At 39.8% G+C, this 15,822-nt stretch overlaps 2 protein-coding genes across 5 annotated transcripts in view; both read right to left on the bottom strand.

Moving 5' to 3' along the window:
* The window catches only part of prkcq (protein kinase C, theta), a 148,118-nt gene that overhangs the window by 66,055 nt on the left and 66,241 nt on the right, over positions 1-15,822 (bottom strand). The gene's annotated exons all lie outside the window — the stretch shown is intronic.
* il15ra (interleukin 15 receptor subunit alpha) lies at positions 1,170-14,048 on the bottom strand. 4 transcript variants are annotated; one of them, XM_084049821.1, is made up of 9 exons: positions 13,897-14,048; positions 11,896-12,093; positions 10,290-10,331; positions 9,862-9,999; positions 9,066-9,134; positions 6,789-6,926; positions 6,002-6,067; positions 4,601-4,676; positions 1,170-4,471 (listed from the first exon to the last, which is right to left on the bottom strand). In XM_084049821.1, exons 1-9 carry the CDS (start codon positions 13,982-13,984, stop codon positions 4,381-4,383), a joined length of 906 nt encoding a protein of 301 aa, XP_083905947.1. In that variant the 5' UTR covers positions 13,985-14,048; the 3' UTR covers positions 1,170-4,380. The 4 variants fall into 4 exon arrangements, with proteins under 4 accessions (XP_083905947.1, XP_083905949.1, XP_083905948.1 ...); XM_084049823.1 differs by having other exon boundaries at positions 6,002-6,064; XM_084049822.1 differs by having other exon boundaries at positions 9,066-9,131.

The raw sequence follows: 15,822 nt of genomic DNA, 5'->3' as shown, positions 1-15,822 counted from the left end.
ATGTCAGGACCCCCCTGGGGATCCCGACCCACAGGTTGAGAACCACTGCACTAACTGGCTGAGACACCAGGCACTCCGATAACATGTCATGATTTATCCACAATTTTGAGGAAGTCCAATAACGGCACTGCCTGTGATGTTGAGAGCACACTATACTCCTTCCGACACCCAGATTCTTTTTTTCTTGCAGATAGGCAGGTGATAACTACATTTTGACGTCATTCAGAACTTCTGATGGGCTTTTCTTTTCCGACGCTCCCCCAGATGTCCTGGCTGTTCGGACGGGTTCAGACAGTCTGTACGAAACGAAAGTTTTTTTTTTCAGACGTCGGAACGAGCACGTATTAATTGATCTTAAACCAGGGGTGATGCAACTTTGAAGATGGAGAGGGCCACTATATTTCCACACTCACTCCAGAGGGCCACGTTGCATATACTGTTCTTTCGAGCAGACACCGCCTATCTCCGTATTTTAACTTTTTTTGTAAATTAATGCCGTACTTTGCCACACAAAAGTAGCAAAAATAGCTGATCTACAAGCTTGTAGATCTGCTATTTTTGAATTGGTATCCTGATTTCTTTTGTCCGTTTTTTTAATTGGAATCCTGAAAAGTTACATTTCTATTTAATTTCAAATGCATTTAGTTATACTTATGATAACTTTATGAATTTAAATACAAATACATTGGACATAAAAAAGACAATAGAATTTTAATGCTAGTCATAGACTGAAGTAATTAAAGCGGGTCATGTTTGCAATTGTAACAGCTGAAATCAATAATATATCGGTATTCCGATATTAACCTGTGGGCCGCATTAAGTGAAGATGGGGGCCCAATGTGGCCCTCGGGCCGCCAGTTGCACATGTATGTCTTAAACACATATGCATGTGACAATAAAACCCTATAGTAGTTCATGTTCAGATGTGAGCATAAAAGATCATCAATTAACATATGTACAGGCTCTAAAGTGATTCCATGGCCCACATACTGTACAGCAGGGGTGGGCAACTTTGATGATGGAGAGGGCCACTATATTTTCACACTCACTCCAGAGGGCCACATTGCATATACTGTCGGGCCATTCTGTGTGACACAAAAGTAGCAAAAATAGCCGATCTACCAGCTCAAAACGCGTCTCGCTGCGACGCGTTTTGAGCTTGTAGATCGGCTATTTTTGCTACTTTTGAATTTGAATCCAGACTTTTTTTTTTGCTGTTTTTGAATTGGAATCCTGAAAAGTAACATTTTTATTTAATTTCAAATGCATTTAGTTCTACTTATGTTACCTTTATGAACTTAAATACAAATACATTGGGCATAAAAAATACAATAGAATTGTAATAGTAGCCATTACAGTAAGCTACTAATATAGACTGAAGTAATTACAGCGGGTCATGTCAATAATATATCAGTATTCCGATATTAACCTGCGGGCCGCATTAAGTGAAGGTTGCCCATGTATGCTGTACAGCATTCTTGTTGATTGATTGATTGATTGATGTACTTTATTTAGTAAGACATGAGAACAACAGTACATGGAAGTACAAATTCACAATACGAGGTCTACTAAACTGGAAGACTCATTAAAGCACTGAGCTTGTTTCAAATGAGTTCCCCACGCACACAAATCATGATGACATATAAGAGACAGACAGATATACACACTGCTATAGAATGTCACACAATCAGTTTACAGGTTTCTGGTATGAAGAGTGAAAAATATGTACAAAAGAAGAAAGAGAGAGGGGGGTGGGGTAGGTTAGGACTTGGACAGGGGCCATTTTTCAATTGCAGCCTCCTGAAGGTGTAACTTTAAGGCAGTTTTGAAAGTGAGTAGGGTTTTACACTCCTTTACTCCTTTTGGTAGGGCATTCCACATTTTTGATGAATAGCATGAGAACGAGTTCATTCCCTTTGTTGAGCCAAATCTGGGTTGAACATGATTTGTGGAGCTGCCTCTGGTGTTATGATCATGGACTTGATTCCCCCGGAGGTGGTTTTATGGTGTTTTATGTCTTCTCTGATTATTTGGAGGCTGAAATCTTGAGGGTCAAACGTGCCAATAGAGAAACAGCCCTTTAGTGACATCACAGAGCCCCCAAAAAACATACCCTCCCCCTCATTATCATAACACAACAGGTGTGGGCATGAGGAGGAGGAGGGACTAGGACAGGTGGGTGGTGCTAAGGTGGTGGAGGAGGTGCTAAGGTGAGAACCAGGCATACTTAATGAACTGGAGGCGTGTCCACATAAAAACATTTTTTTTAACAATTTCTGTACACTTTTTTTTTTTGAAAAAAATTCTTACATAATAATAATACCTTATGATCAGGTTTTAGGGTTGAAAAATATCATGGCACTCCATCTTTAAGACCTTGGAGGTGTTGTGATACCATGAAGTGCATGCATAATCATAATGACCTTGTATGAGGGCCCCTGCAAGAATTTTCAGAGTATTCTTACTGACTAGACGATCAATCCTATCCTGTATTTGTTCTATAGGGGCTATAAGGATAGGATAATTCCTTTAACAGGTCCGTTCATGAAAGTCCTTGCGGTCTTGTTTCCAATGAGAGCCTGTGAGCAATTAGGGGTTAAGAGTCTTGCTCAGGAACAAATTTCATTTCATCGACACATTTGCTGGCCTGGCCTGGAACCTGGGGCAACCAGGGCCTCTGGCTCCCTAGGCGGGCTCACTAACCACTCAGCTATGGCCGCCCCATAGCTGAGTGGTCTCAAAGTGCTACAATTGGCAATTGCATAGAAAAAAAGAATCATCACACCATTAAAAAAAACAACTAAGAAACTGAAACAAAACAATTAAAACATGGGGGCATAAAGCCGAGGTAAAACCAGTGTGGCTTGTATAGCACCTTTCATGACATGAAATGCAGCTCAAAGTGCTTTACAGAGCAAGAATACAATTACAACTAATTTAACAATAAAGCAAAAAAGAAAAGCAAAAGCCTAAAACAACATTAAAATAATAGCAAGGCAGTGAATGAGGCAATACAGTGAGGACATGGATAACAACACAGAGATTTAAAAATCAATCAAAAAATCAACTAAAAGCAAGAAGCGAGAGCTGTGCTTTAAAGCTATTGAAGGAGCAAGTTTAGGGTTAACAGCGCAGACGCTTCCCCCGGTCGCAATGGGTTGAAGGAGAAGTAAGCTACATGAAACGACAGTACAGTAGATACAGAGAACATCAAGTATTTCAGAGATGACCCAGGGAAGCTGAGAGAGAAGTAGAGAAGAGTAGTGACACAGCAGAAACATCTGGAAGCCAGTAACAGAGCGGGGTGTGAGATGAACATTCCACAAGATAGCGTAAGGTAGCGGTTAGCGGTTACTCTAGCAGTCCCCAGGGATAGGAAGGGTTAGGTTGCTGCAGTGTCAGCAAATAGGTCTCACAGAGGACAATTAGAACCCATGGTGATATGAATGCAATAGAGAAGAGGAGGGATGGCAAACTAGGCTAAGGGTAAAGCTGATGTCAGGTTTAATTGTTATGACAACATGTTTATGCCTTTCTGTGGCGAGAACAGTATTGTGAAAGAGGGTGACGCATGACCCCTCAGAGGTTTGGGAGACAGGGAGATGCCCCAAGTCAGGAGGGAGGGGGATATAGATTCTGGGAACCCCTGAAAAGATATAAATATGTCTTGTAAAGGAGAGGAGAGAGAGATTCGGATCATTATGCTGCTCACCGCGCTGCTTGCTGTATCTTCGTTGCTGTATCTTTGTTGCTGTGAACTCTTCTATAATAAACCTTTGTATGATGTAACTTTCACGACTGGACATGCGTTCTTATACCACCTCACCTGAAGATGATGGCGATTACTAGGACCTCACCTCGTAAATCAACATCTACACTATCCACAGAGGCTGCCTATCTTAGGTGTAATGGGAGTTTATTCCACACTTTCGGTCCGTAGAAGCAGAATGCTGCTTCACCGTGTTTTTTATATGTTTTTATATGTTTTTTAGTCCTCTCTTAAAGGAGTCAACCGACTGTGGTGCTCTCAGGTGGATGGGGAGGGCGTTCCACAGTTCGGGTGGCGGCTGATCTTATGCCCGGTCGCCATATGGTACGTAACAAAATCGTACGTGTGTACTGTACAGTACACACGTACTAGTAACAATATTATGGTCTTGAGGTTTGAGGGTCTGAAAGGTTCCTGGTTCAGTCCTAAGGGCAAAGTGTTCATTAATTCTACATAGAGCCTTTGAGCACGGCACGTAACCTGACTTAGAACATATTATGCATTAGATATGATATATCTCTTCAAAGCATCTCAACACAACGTGTAGGAATTGCAGGAAAAAGACGATGTGTATGCGTGCGTTCGTGTGTGTGCGTGCGTGCGTGCGCATGCTAGTAGTTGGGGCGAGATGGAGGATCAAGATAGGGATACATTGGCTTCCGTTCTTCCGATATTGTCTGTGAGTCGTTCTTCAGTAGCCTCCTTAGGAAGAAAAGGGACATACAGGCAATACTGTTACAACATGTTAACCATAATACATACATTGTAGGACTTTATACAGGTCAGGTAGTAATTATTCACTATATGATTAACCAAACTAAGCAAACTTACCTGTTATGGAAGTGAATCCACAGGCCAATCCCCATCAAGGCAAATAACACCAGTGTTCCTACAACAACACTCACACCTGACATTCACGCACGCACGCACGCACGCACGCACGCACGCACGCACGCACACACACACACCCACACACACACACACACACACACACACACACACACAGAGAGAGAGTCTGTGTTAAAGACTGTGATAATAAAGCTTATAATTAGCAATTGCTGTGTTGTATCAATGCGTGAGGGCTGCTGCAGACAGGTTGACAACAGGACTTCAGTAGGAGTCTCAAACTGCAGAGGTACTATCTGCATATAATATAACTAGTATGAAAGAAAACTCAAGACAGCAGCAATTCTTACAAAACATGTAAAAAGGCTTCTGAGGACCCAGGATTATCAAGGAATCAAGCAAGATAAGTGACTAAGGCCTGGGCAGTAGTGTGACGGTCCAGGCACCCTGGGCTGCAATGCCGGCCTGACGTTCCGGACGACCTTTGCTGCGTGTCGCCTCCCCATCTCTCTCCCCATTTCCTGTCAGCCTACTTTCCCTATCCCTCTCTACATAAAGGCATAAAAAAAAAAGATAAGTGACTAAATCGTTTAGTCTGATTAACCTTAAGACTTATTTTATACTTCATTGTACAGCGTTGTAGCAAAAATATCAGATATCAGATTTTTTTTTAATATATATATATATAAATATATATATATATATATATATATTTACAATAGATTAAGGTGATTTGCTCGATTAACTGTTGCACCCGTTTGCTGAAGAGTGTTTGTTCAGTAACAGGGGTCTTCCAATGTCTCCAGCTTTTTAGTAAAAAGAAAATACATTTTCAGGTGGGTTACCAATTTCATCTAGAGAGAACCCCACAAAGATCATTTATCAGCTTCAATTTGATAGTGTTGCACTTCCAACTGTGTTTAGTGTTTTTCTTTTCATGAATCAATTCCAATTTCATTCATTTATCCTGTATCCTGCAGCCACGTTGTTCTAGCCTGGGACCAGACGAATCTGCCAGTGCAAAAAAAAATTGCCCTCTGCGATTTGGGTCTGGCACCGCTCCGTTGTGAATCCATTTCCTGCTCCCGAAGTCTGGGGTGACCAATCAGGGCCCAGTATTCAAATATGGGAGACTGTAATTGGTAGTTGGTTGTAGGTCTAACCAATTCCATTCTTTTGATGCCGCCCCTTGGACAAAAAACGTCCTCATAGAAGCACCAGACTCATATCCACGCAGTGATATAGTCTGGCCACGCGAGGCTGACATCGTTCCCATATGGATTCCGAGATCAACACGATTACATTTTTTGAATTTTATACATCCAAAGTAAAGTGGTGGAGTTGAACTTGGTGTAATAGACAGGGAGGTAATCAGTCAACCCTCACCTGTGAGTACAGTGGCTGTGCTTTGTGGACCTCGGCCGCTACTAACGGTGGACTTTTTCTCTGCTGCTGATGTTGAGATCCAGTCCAAACATGACAAGAGAAACAATGCATGTTAATTTTCAGTACGAAAATAAAAGCATCTCAAGATTTGGTAGAGACTTTCGCCATGGTCGAGGGCAGAGAGTGTCTTCTAGCAGAAGTCATGTAGCAGAAAATATCAAAATTCCCATAGAAATGCCACAGTAATGACTAAAACCAATCACAGGAAAGACAATCTCATAGTAAAGTCAGATAAAGTGCAATTGCAGTCATTCTCTCCTCACTCACACCCTGGATCTACATGTGAGTAACCTGGATGAAGCTAACAATGATTACTGTTGTCACCGAAAGGTCTCGAGTTTGCAGATATATTACTTGGCTGTAGAAATATGTAAGCATGTGGCTGGAAAGAGGAAAAGCAATTGATGGGGATCCTTGGAATGTAATACAATCAGGCTACTGATCACCACCCAATATTATGTTTTGGGGAACAATTCCAAAAAATACAGTGCAATACAGCTACTTGCAAACAGAAAAAACTAAACTAAACAAAAAAGCAGTTCAGATCAGCATATTGTAAGGGTAAAGAGATCAGAATACAGTAGTGAAATGTATAGATGTCTGTTTGTATTTTATCTTGTCAGACATAAATATTAATTTACTTTGGTGACAATTCTGCATTCTGAGAAAGCAGAAGAGTGAAGTAGAACTTGGTGCAATAGACAGGGAGGTAATCAGTCAACCTCACCTGTAATTACAGTGGCTTTGCTTTGTGGATCTGAGACGCTATCAACAGAGGACTCTTTCTCTGCTGCTGATGTTGAGGTGTCGACACTGCTGGTAGTTCTAAACGTTGGAGCTGTACTTTTGGTCTGTGTTGTGGGCTCTACTTTTACAGCATGAAAAGAAAGACAATGTTTCACAGTTGAATGACTATTGTTTTTTTCCAAGGAGATGGAAGGGTGTTAATAATAAGGCTATAATTGCATATTTTGCATCCCACTGTCTTCAAAATGTAATTATGTCTTTTACACTATGTGTACAAAATAATGTGTGAGCTAGCAAGCTCTGAGGTTTCTCTTTTCCTGTTAAATGATCAGATTTACGATTTAGCATTCATTGGCCAATAACATTGTGACCAGCTCAGAGACTAACCTTAAAGGGGCTACACCATGAATTTCATTTTTTTTAGGTTTTTAGTATTTTTTGGGCTCCCCAGTGTCTCTTGTACCCAAAAAAATATTTTTTTTTAACATTCAGTCATTCATGCTCATTTCATGGATTTCCTGAATGGGCGTGTCTGAACAGGCCATTTCAGAATGGCTGTGCAAGTGATGTCACTTGCACTGATTTTGCATTGACGATGGCCAGACAGAATTGCTCAGTAGCTCCCCCCTGCCCAATAGGACGTTTTGGTATTGCAGCTGAAAAAGCTTGGAATGACAGACAGTCAGATTGTGAGAAAAAATATCTGGATGTTTTTTAGGCTTACAACCTGTTTAAAACGTATTAGGGGGCAATATTTATATATAATATATATATTTTTTATTCATGGTGTAGCCCCTTTAACTTCCTGTATGTAAATGCAAACATTGACTGGTGTCACACGCACGCACGCACGCACGCACGCACACACGCACGCACGCGCACGCACACACACACACACACACACAATCTAGGATCATATAAACCAAGAGCCTATCATCAGTCCACACACACACACACGCACACAGGTTTATCAACGAATCAACGCAAGATAAGTGACTAAATCGTTTAATCTGATTAACCGCTTAAGACTTATTTTATACTTCGTTGTACAGCGTTGTAGCAAAAATATCAGATCTACCAGCTCACATCATATCTTGTAGATCTGTGCTATTTGACTATCTGTACAAAATAATGTGTGAGCTAGCAAGCTCTGAGGTTTCTCTTTTCCTGTTAAATGATCAGATTTACGATGTAGCATTCATTGGCCAATAACATTGTGACCAGCTCAGCTCTGACTATTTATTTGATAAAAATGTTTGTTTTTTTTGTTTTATGATAGATCAAAGTGATTTGCTCAATTAACTGTTGCAACCCCTTTGCTATAGAGTGTTTGTTCAGTAACAGGGGTCTTCCAATTAGCTCCAGCTCTTTAGTAAAAAGAAAATACATTTTCAGGTGGGTTACCAATTTCATCTAGAGAGAACCCCACAAAGATCATTTATCAGCTTCAATTTGATAGTGTTCCACCTCCAACTGTGTTTAGTGTTCTTCTTTTCATTAATCAATTTCCACCTCCAACTGTGTTTAGTGTTCTTCTTTTCATTAATCAATTCCAATTTCATTTATTTATCCTGTATCCTGTATGAGTACATTCTCTCATGATTGAATGAAATTGGTATCCTGACCTGAACATTTATTTTTGGCTTACACAAAGAGCTGGAGTTACGGGGAGACCCATGTTACTGAACAAACACTCTATAGCAAAGATTGCTGTCAGAATATAGAGCTATTTCACACTTATCTTAACAAAGACATATCAGTAACTTATTCCCAGGATGAGTGCTCATAGGCAGGTAGGAGTAGCGAGGAGGGTCGGTCTCTGGTGGTCGTTCCTCACCACTCCTACCCGCCTATGAGCACTCATCCTGGGCACAGAAGTGGAGCTGAGGAATAACGTCCATAGCTAATGATATATTACACTTGGTTAAGTCATAATGACCTCACCATTAGTTAATGAAATTTGCCCCCTCAAGTGTTACCAAAATATCACGTTTAACTTCAATTTGATAATGGTAGTCAATGGCGATGAATCCCCAGCCCAAATCTGCAGTCATACGTCATGTAGATATGTCATAGAGTAGACGACTGATGTCATAGATGAGCATATGAAGTCTGAGATCCGCATTGCAGCCACGTCGTTCCCATGTGGATTCCGAGATCAACACGATTATACATTTTTTAAATTGTATACATCCAAAGTAAAGTGGTGGAGTTGAACTTGGTGTAATAGACAGGGAGTAAATCAGTCAACCCTCACCTGTGAGTACAGTGGCTGCTGTGCTTTGTGGATCTGAACCACTAGTAACAGGGGACTCTTTCTCTGCTGCTGATGTTGAGATCCAGTCCAAACATGGCAAGAGAAACAATGCATGTTCATTTTCAGTACGAAAATAAAAGCATCTCAAGATTTGGTAGAGACTTTCGCCAAGGTCGAGGGCAGAGAGTCTTCTAGTAGAAGTCATGTAGCAGAAAATATCAAAATTCCGATTGACCCATAGAAATGCCACAGTAATGACTAAAACCAATCACGGGAAAGACAATCTCATAGTAATGTCAGATAAAGCGCAATTGCAGTCATTCTCTCCTCACTCACACCCTGGATCTACATGTGAGTGACCTGGGTGAAGCTAATAATGATTATTGTCACCGAAAGGTCTCGAGTTTGCTGATATATTACTTGGCTGTAGAAATATGTAAGCATGTGGCTGGAAAGAGGAAAAGCAATTGATGGGGTATCCTTGGAATGTAATACAATCAGGCTACTGATCACCACCCAATATTATGTTTTGGGGAACAATTCCAAACAATGCACTGCAATACAGCTACTTGCAAACAGAAAAAATTAAACAAAACAAAAAAGCAGTTCAGATCAGCATAGTGTAAGGGTAAGAGATCAGAATACAGTAGTGAAATGTATAGATGTCTGTAAGATTTTAATTATCTTGTCAGACATAAATATCAATTACATTTGGTGACAATTCTGCCTTCTGAGAAAGCAGAAGAGTGAAGTAGAACTTGGTGCAATAGACAGGGAGGTAATCAGTCAACCTCACCTGTAATTACAGTGGCTTTGCTTTGTGGATCTGAGGCACTATCAACAGAGGACTCTTTCTCTGCTGCTGATGTTGAGGTGTCGACACTGCTGGTAGTTCTAAACGTTGGAGCTGTACTTTTGGTCTCGGTTGTGGACTCTTTTACAACATGAAAAGAAAGACAATTGTAAGAGCCATATGATTGTTGTTTCTTATTTCACAGTTGAATAACTATTGGTTATAGGAGGAGATGGAAGGGTGTTATTAACATATTTGTATATTTTGTATCCCACTGTCTTCAAAATGTACTTTTACACTATGTGTACAAAATAATGTGTGAGCTAACAAGCTCTGAGGTTTCTTTCTTCCTGTTAAATGCAAACACACACACACACACACACACACACACACACACACACACACACACACACACACACATACATACGTACTCTGTGTTGTTACAGGTGGCGGTGGCGGTAGTTTTGGGTCACCTGAAATTAAATCATTATGAGAATGTTTAAGTGCATTTGTCAACTATCATTTGGTAGCTAGTGTACGTACTCTGCGTTTTAGATTTTGGGTCACCTGAAATGCAATAAATTAGTATGTTAAGGTTTATTCTTCATTAATAATTTTGCATGATAGTCATGGTCAATGAATATAGGACTGAATATTAAAGAGGAAAGCAACTAAGGAAGTCTGACATGTACTAAATATGTGCCTAAAAGACAACGGTTAGTTCCTGACAAAACAAGACAATTGTCTATTTCCTTAACATATCTACAGAAAGATAACTTTAACTTCAGGATATTGACTGTAATGGTACATGATTTTACATATCCCTCAATGCCTTGCAACAGTAATCTCTGTTGCTAAATCGGGTTTTGCATTACATCAAGAATACATTATTCAGGAAATAGTGTACAGGTAATGAGCAATACCAATATGTAGGACAATATAATGTTCCTGTGAAGATGGAATCTGTAAGTTTAATGTCCTAACCGGAATTTGAACCCGGGTCTCCTGCATGGGAAACTAAACTTGTAGCTCTGTCATGATGGAATCCCTACTTGGCCATGGGAGATATTATATTGCACTTATGGTGTAATGTACAGTAATGCACATTGTTTTCATTATGTAAATGCTAAATGGTGCATTTATATAGCGCTTTACATAGATTGTGCATTACATTCACGCCGATGGCGGAGGAAACCATGCAAGGCTTGAAAACCTGCTTGTGGGGAGCAATTAGGGGTTCAATGTCTTGCTCAAGGACACTTCGACACTAACTCTGGGGGAACCCGGGATCGAATTGGTTTCCAGTTCCCTCTACCCGGCCACTCTACCCCCTCTAACTAACACTCTATAGCAATCATTACTATCAGAATATTGTGCTTTAACCTTTTAACAAGAACCTTTTTGTTTTAACCAAATAATATCACTTACCCTACCTTTAACATAATACAATATTATTTTATCAATTCAAAAAGTAGCGTTTAAGTAGATAGCATTTTTGAACGAGATACGGGTTAGAACTAAAACCATGCCAAGAGGAAAACATCGCTTGTCAATTTAAGATCTTCTACTGCTCTGGAGACAGAAAGGAGCTAACATTTTTTTTTATTATTAATTCAAATTAGATTATGTAGAGGGCTCTCTTTTATATCAGACGGAGCTACGTTTGAGACGCAATAATTCTGCTAAATTGAGCATCATTTAAGCCATTTTTAGATCTCCTGTATAGATCATCAGAGGTGACATCTGAGACATGCTGAAGTCTATTACCCAGGAGAGAAAAAAAGAGAAACAGGAGACATTTAAGCTGAGATCTCCTTTTTGTATCACATTGATCTCATTTAGAGAAACAAAGGAGTAGATCTCAGACTTGGATTCTGCTTTCCTCTGGGTAGGGCTAAAACTGGGATTCAGCTGGTGAGCTGCAAAGCATTATGGTCTATGTAAAAAACACCCTCTTGCTGGGTAAAAAGGTCATTAATAAGGTACGTCATACCTATGATAATTTAAAGTGCAAACACACAAATATTGTGGTCTTACGTTTACAAATGAGAGTGGGTTTGGACCACTGATTATCTGTAGGCCTACACTTGATGAGATAGGAGGTGCCTGCCGTCCTTGTGTAACGATCAATACACTTGTACTTGTAATTGTTGTCCTCTTGACAACAATTTGATGCTTCTGGAAGTTCAGTTAGTGGTAACAGTGGTAACTGTGAGCATGGACACTTGCAGTTGTCTGCAAACAAAGCATGGATATGCCAGGATTACAACAGATTATTACAACAATCAAGTCATGCCTTATTTGTACAAAACATACATCATAGTAGTCCAGTAAGTATGAGATTATAAAATGACTTTTCTTTTGAATACATAAGTTGTGCATAATGTACGGTAACGGGAAGAGTGGGCACTGGGAAATCGACACCTGGGAAATCTGGGCACCAAAAATGTTAGTGTTCATGTCCACAGAAAGTGTTTTGCACCTGTCTGTCATGCATTTCTATGATAAAGACGTACTGGGGCATGACGCACTGACGATTGGGATACAATTCTTTTCCCTTTTTTTGGGCTGCTGGCATGCACCTTTGTTGTTGGTTTGTTCGAGAAACGGACTTGAGTTACCCCCAGAATATGGATCCTGGGGAGTGGGGACAATAGACAGCAAATGGCACTTCACACCTCACCAGATGTGCAACCCAACTCCTGTCTCTCTCAACAGCAAAGTGTTGGTCGTTTGATCCCAGTTCATTTCTCCTCTTTGCTGTCTGTACATGTCTTCATGGGATTAGGCTATTACTGAACATGGTCAGGTAGAGAATATAGAAACTTGTTTCAATGTTTTTCAGGCCAAGGTCCTTATAGGTGAGAGAGAGATGAAACAGGGACCCCCACTACATCATAACATTGTGTTCCATACTAAACTTATTATTTATTTGTTTTAGAAAGGCTTCCATGTAACTTGATAAGAGACTGTCCCTTTTTTTGTTTTGTTGAAAGGTTAACTATATTCTGATAGTAATCATTGCTAGAGTGTTGCTAGAGAGAACATACATTTTCAGGTAGGTGACAAAATATCAGCCAATCAGGAGAGAGTAGTCTACCCGTTTATCAGCTTCATTTTTATAGTGTTACAGTTCCAATTTTGTCTTCTCATTTATTTGTGTCATCACTTCCAATTTCACTTGTTTAATGTAGGCTATGTATCCTGACTGAGTTCTCTATCCTGATTGGATCAAATTGGTATCCCGACCTGAAAATGCATTTTCTGTTTAATAAAGAGCTGGATAGACATGGAGACTCCTGTTACTGAACAAACACTCTAGCAATGAGTATTATCAAAATATAGAGGTATTTAACCCTTATTTTAACCAAAGAAAATAACTAACCTTTAGACTGTCCATTTTTATTATTATTTCTATTTATTTTAGGGGCTTCCATACAACTTGATGCAAAGTTCATAATTATTTAAATTTGGCACCAAATAGCCAATTAATCTACAAGCTCACAGCATAGCCTATTCTTCCCCCCAAGAGGTGCTTACTTCCCCCATAAAGTGCCCAGTCTTCCCACATAAAATGCATCTCTCCCTTGTTTATAATTCTCTTCTAAGCATGGTGGAAAACGTACTCAATTGTTTTACTAAAAGTATCAATACTTAATATAGAAATACTCTGTTACTAGTAAACGTCCATAACTCAAAAATGTACTACTCATTATTATGCAGTATGTCCCATTTCACAAGTTTTCAAATGTCTACAAATCTTTTGAAAATAGCAGATCTACAAGCTCACAATGCCTTGCATCACAACGCATTGTGAGCTTATATCGGCTATTTTCATATGGCTGTAAAAGTAGGCCTACTGAACAATTGAAATACTCCAGTAAAGTAGAAATACCACAAAATTGTACTTAAGTACAGTACTCGAGTAAATGTAACCTACTACTTTACATCACTTTTTAAAGTTATTAGATAGAGGTGCTATTTAGGCTGGGTCTGTTCATCTGAAAAGTGAATGAGTACTTGAAGCAATTCACTAACCTGTGATTGATTGATTGATTGTTGGTGTCGCTGCAGCTCCGAGTCGAAAAATTGCAATTATACACCAAAACATCGAGCACTTTTCCATCAGATCAGCCTATATTTAAACCGAGGTTGAGTTAAACTCAGCTACAGCTCTCTGTCTAGTAGAATTTATCTGTGAGCATTTTAATTGGGGAGCAGTGAGTATTTGACTAATTGGGGGAGGAGATTAATGAGAATTGTATTACTAATTTGGGGAGGAGTCATAGCCTGTGTGTGTGTGTTAAGAAATAGACAGTGGTGGAAGAAGTACTCATATTTTTTACTTAAGTAAAAGTATCAATACTGCAATGTAGAAATAACCTGTTACAAGTAAAAGTATGGAATTCAAAATGTACTTGAGTAAAAGTACAAAAGTATATAATCCAGTAAGGTAAAAAATACCTCAAAATTGTACTTAAGTAAATATACTTTACATTAGTTTACACCACTGGAAATAGACCTATTAATGATTTCTGCATTCTTTTATGATTTGAGTGCATTAAAAAAAAATACATATTCCCAAAGAACTTCTGATGATTATCTATAGTAGGTAGGCCTACATTTAGCTCCATAAAGAACCTCTCACTCCGCTATACAGCTCCGAGATGAGGCTCTATGTGGTTCTCATACGGGATCGGTCGAACGTCCGCCAAGGCTCCGCTGTTTACCCTTTTGTATACATCGTATCCCAAAACTAATGGTAGATTCCAAACCTCACGGATGTTTAAGGTTTGGACCGGCGCATAATATTTTAGGTCTGGAGCGAAACTACCCGTTTAAATCGCTTATTTAGTCAGCCTGTGGCCATGTTTCCCATTCAACCCGGAAAACCCCCCTACGTCCGCTGCCAGTACTGCTCCTGGTTTGGCTACAACGGGACACATGGCCACAGGCTGACTAAATAAGCGATTTAAACGGGTAGTTTCGCTCCAGACCTAAAATATTATGCTCCGGTCCAAACCTTAAACATCCGTGAGGTTTGGAATCTACCATTAATTTTGGGATACGATGTATACAAAATGGTAAACAGCGGAGCTTGGCGGACGTTCGACCGATCCCGGATGAGAACCACATAGAACCTCATCTCGGAGCTGTATAGCGGAGTGAGAGGTTCTTTATGGAGCTAGCCTACATTAAACCTAGCCCACTATCGTAAACAAACAGATCAGGCTATATACAGTTGCATAGCTGTACGGTGGTAATTTGGGTTTGAAATAAAATACAATATATAGTTTTTACGCCTTGTTTTAATCAACTGTCTCATCTCAGACATCTCCCACGCCAGCCGCCACCCTATAAATTGAATTATTGCGACCTCTGGTGGACTAAAGAAAAATATTAAACCAGATGTTCTTTCTTTCTTTCTTTCTTTCTTTCTTTCTTTCTTTCTTTTTTCTTTCTTTCTTTCTTTCTTTCTTTCTTTCTTTCTTTCTTTCTTTCTTTCTTTCTTTCTTTCTTTCTTCCTTTCTGAATGTTTCTGAGGGGGGGGTTAGGTTAAGACTTTGACAGGGGCCAGTTTGGAATTGCAGCCTCCTGAAGGTGTATCTTTAGGGCAGTTTTGAAAGTGAGTAGGGTTTTACACCCCTTTACTCCTTTTGGCATTCCACATTTGTGTTGCATAGCATGAGAACGAGTTCATTCCCTTGTTTGTGCCAAATCTGGGTTGGACATGATCAGTGGAGCTGCCTCTGGTGTTGTGATTATGGACTTCATTTACGTTTTTGAAGTATTTTGACAGGTACATCATGGCATCCCAATGTTGTGGTGTATCTTGTAGACCAGGCCCATTGTAAGTTGCTGTCCTCTGTCCTCAACCCTGAGCCATCCAACCCTAGCAAAAATGAGCAGGGGTTAGATAGATGGGTTGTATGTTTAAGGTCAAGAAGTAGCCTTACTTACTAG

Source organism: Gymnoscopelus microlampas, assembly GCF_963454915.1.
Source record: "Gymnoscopelus microlampas genome assembly, chromosome: 23".
Taxonomy (NCBI): domain Eukaryota; kingdom Metazoa; phylum Chordata; class Actinopteri; order Myctophiformes; family Myctophidae; genus Gymnoscopelus; species Gymnoscopelus microlampas.
This window is presented reverse-complemented; position numbering and strand designations above follow the sequence as displayed.

Bases quoted from the DNA above. Each gene is read 5' to 3' on its own strand.
- il15ra (XM_084049821.1), bottom strand. From the start codon at position 13,984: ATGGAAAAGTGCTCGATGTTTTGGTGTATAATTGCAATTTTTCGACTC. The intron at 12,094-13,896 runs GTTAGTGAATTG...CTTTGTTTGCAG, and splicing joins AATCAATCAATCAATCACAG to ACAACTGCAAGTGTCCATGC. The intron at 4,677-6,001 runs GTGAGGGTTGAC...CGTGAATGTCAG, and splicing joins CACAGCCACTGTACTCACAG to GTGTGAGTGTTGTTGTAGGA.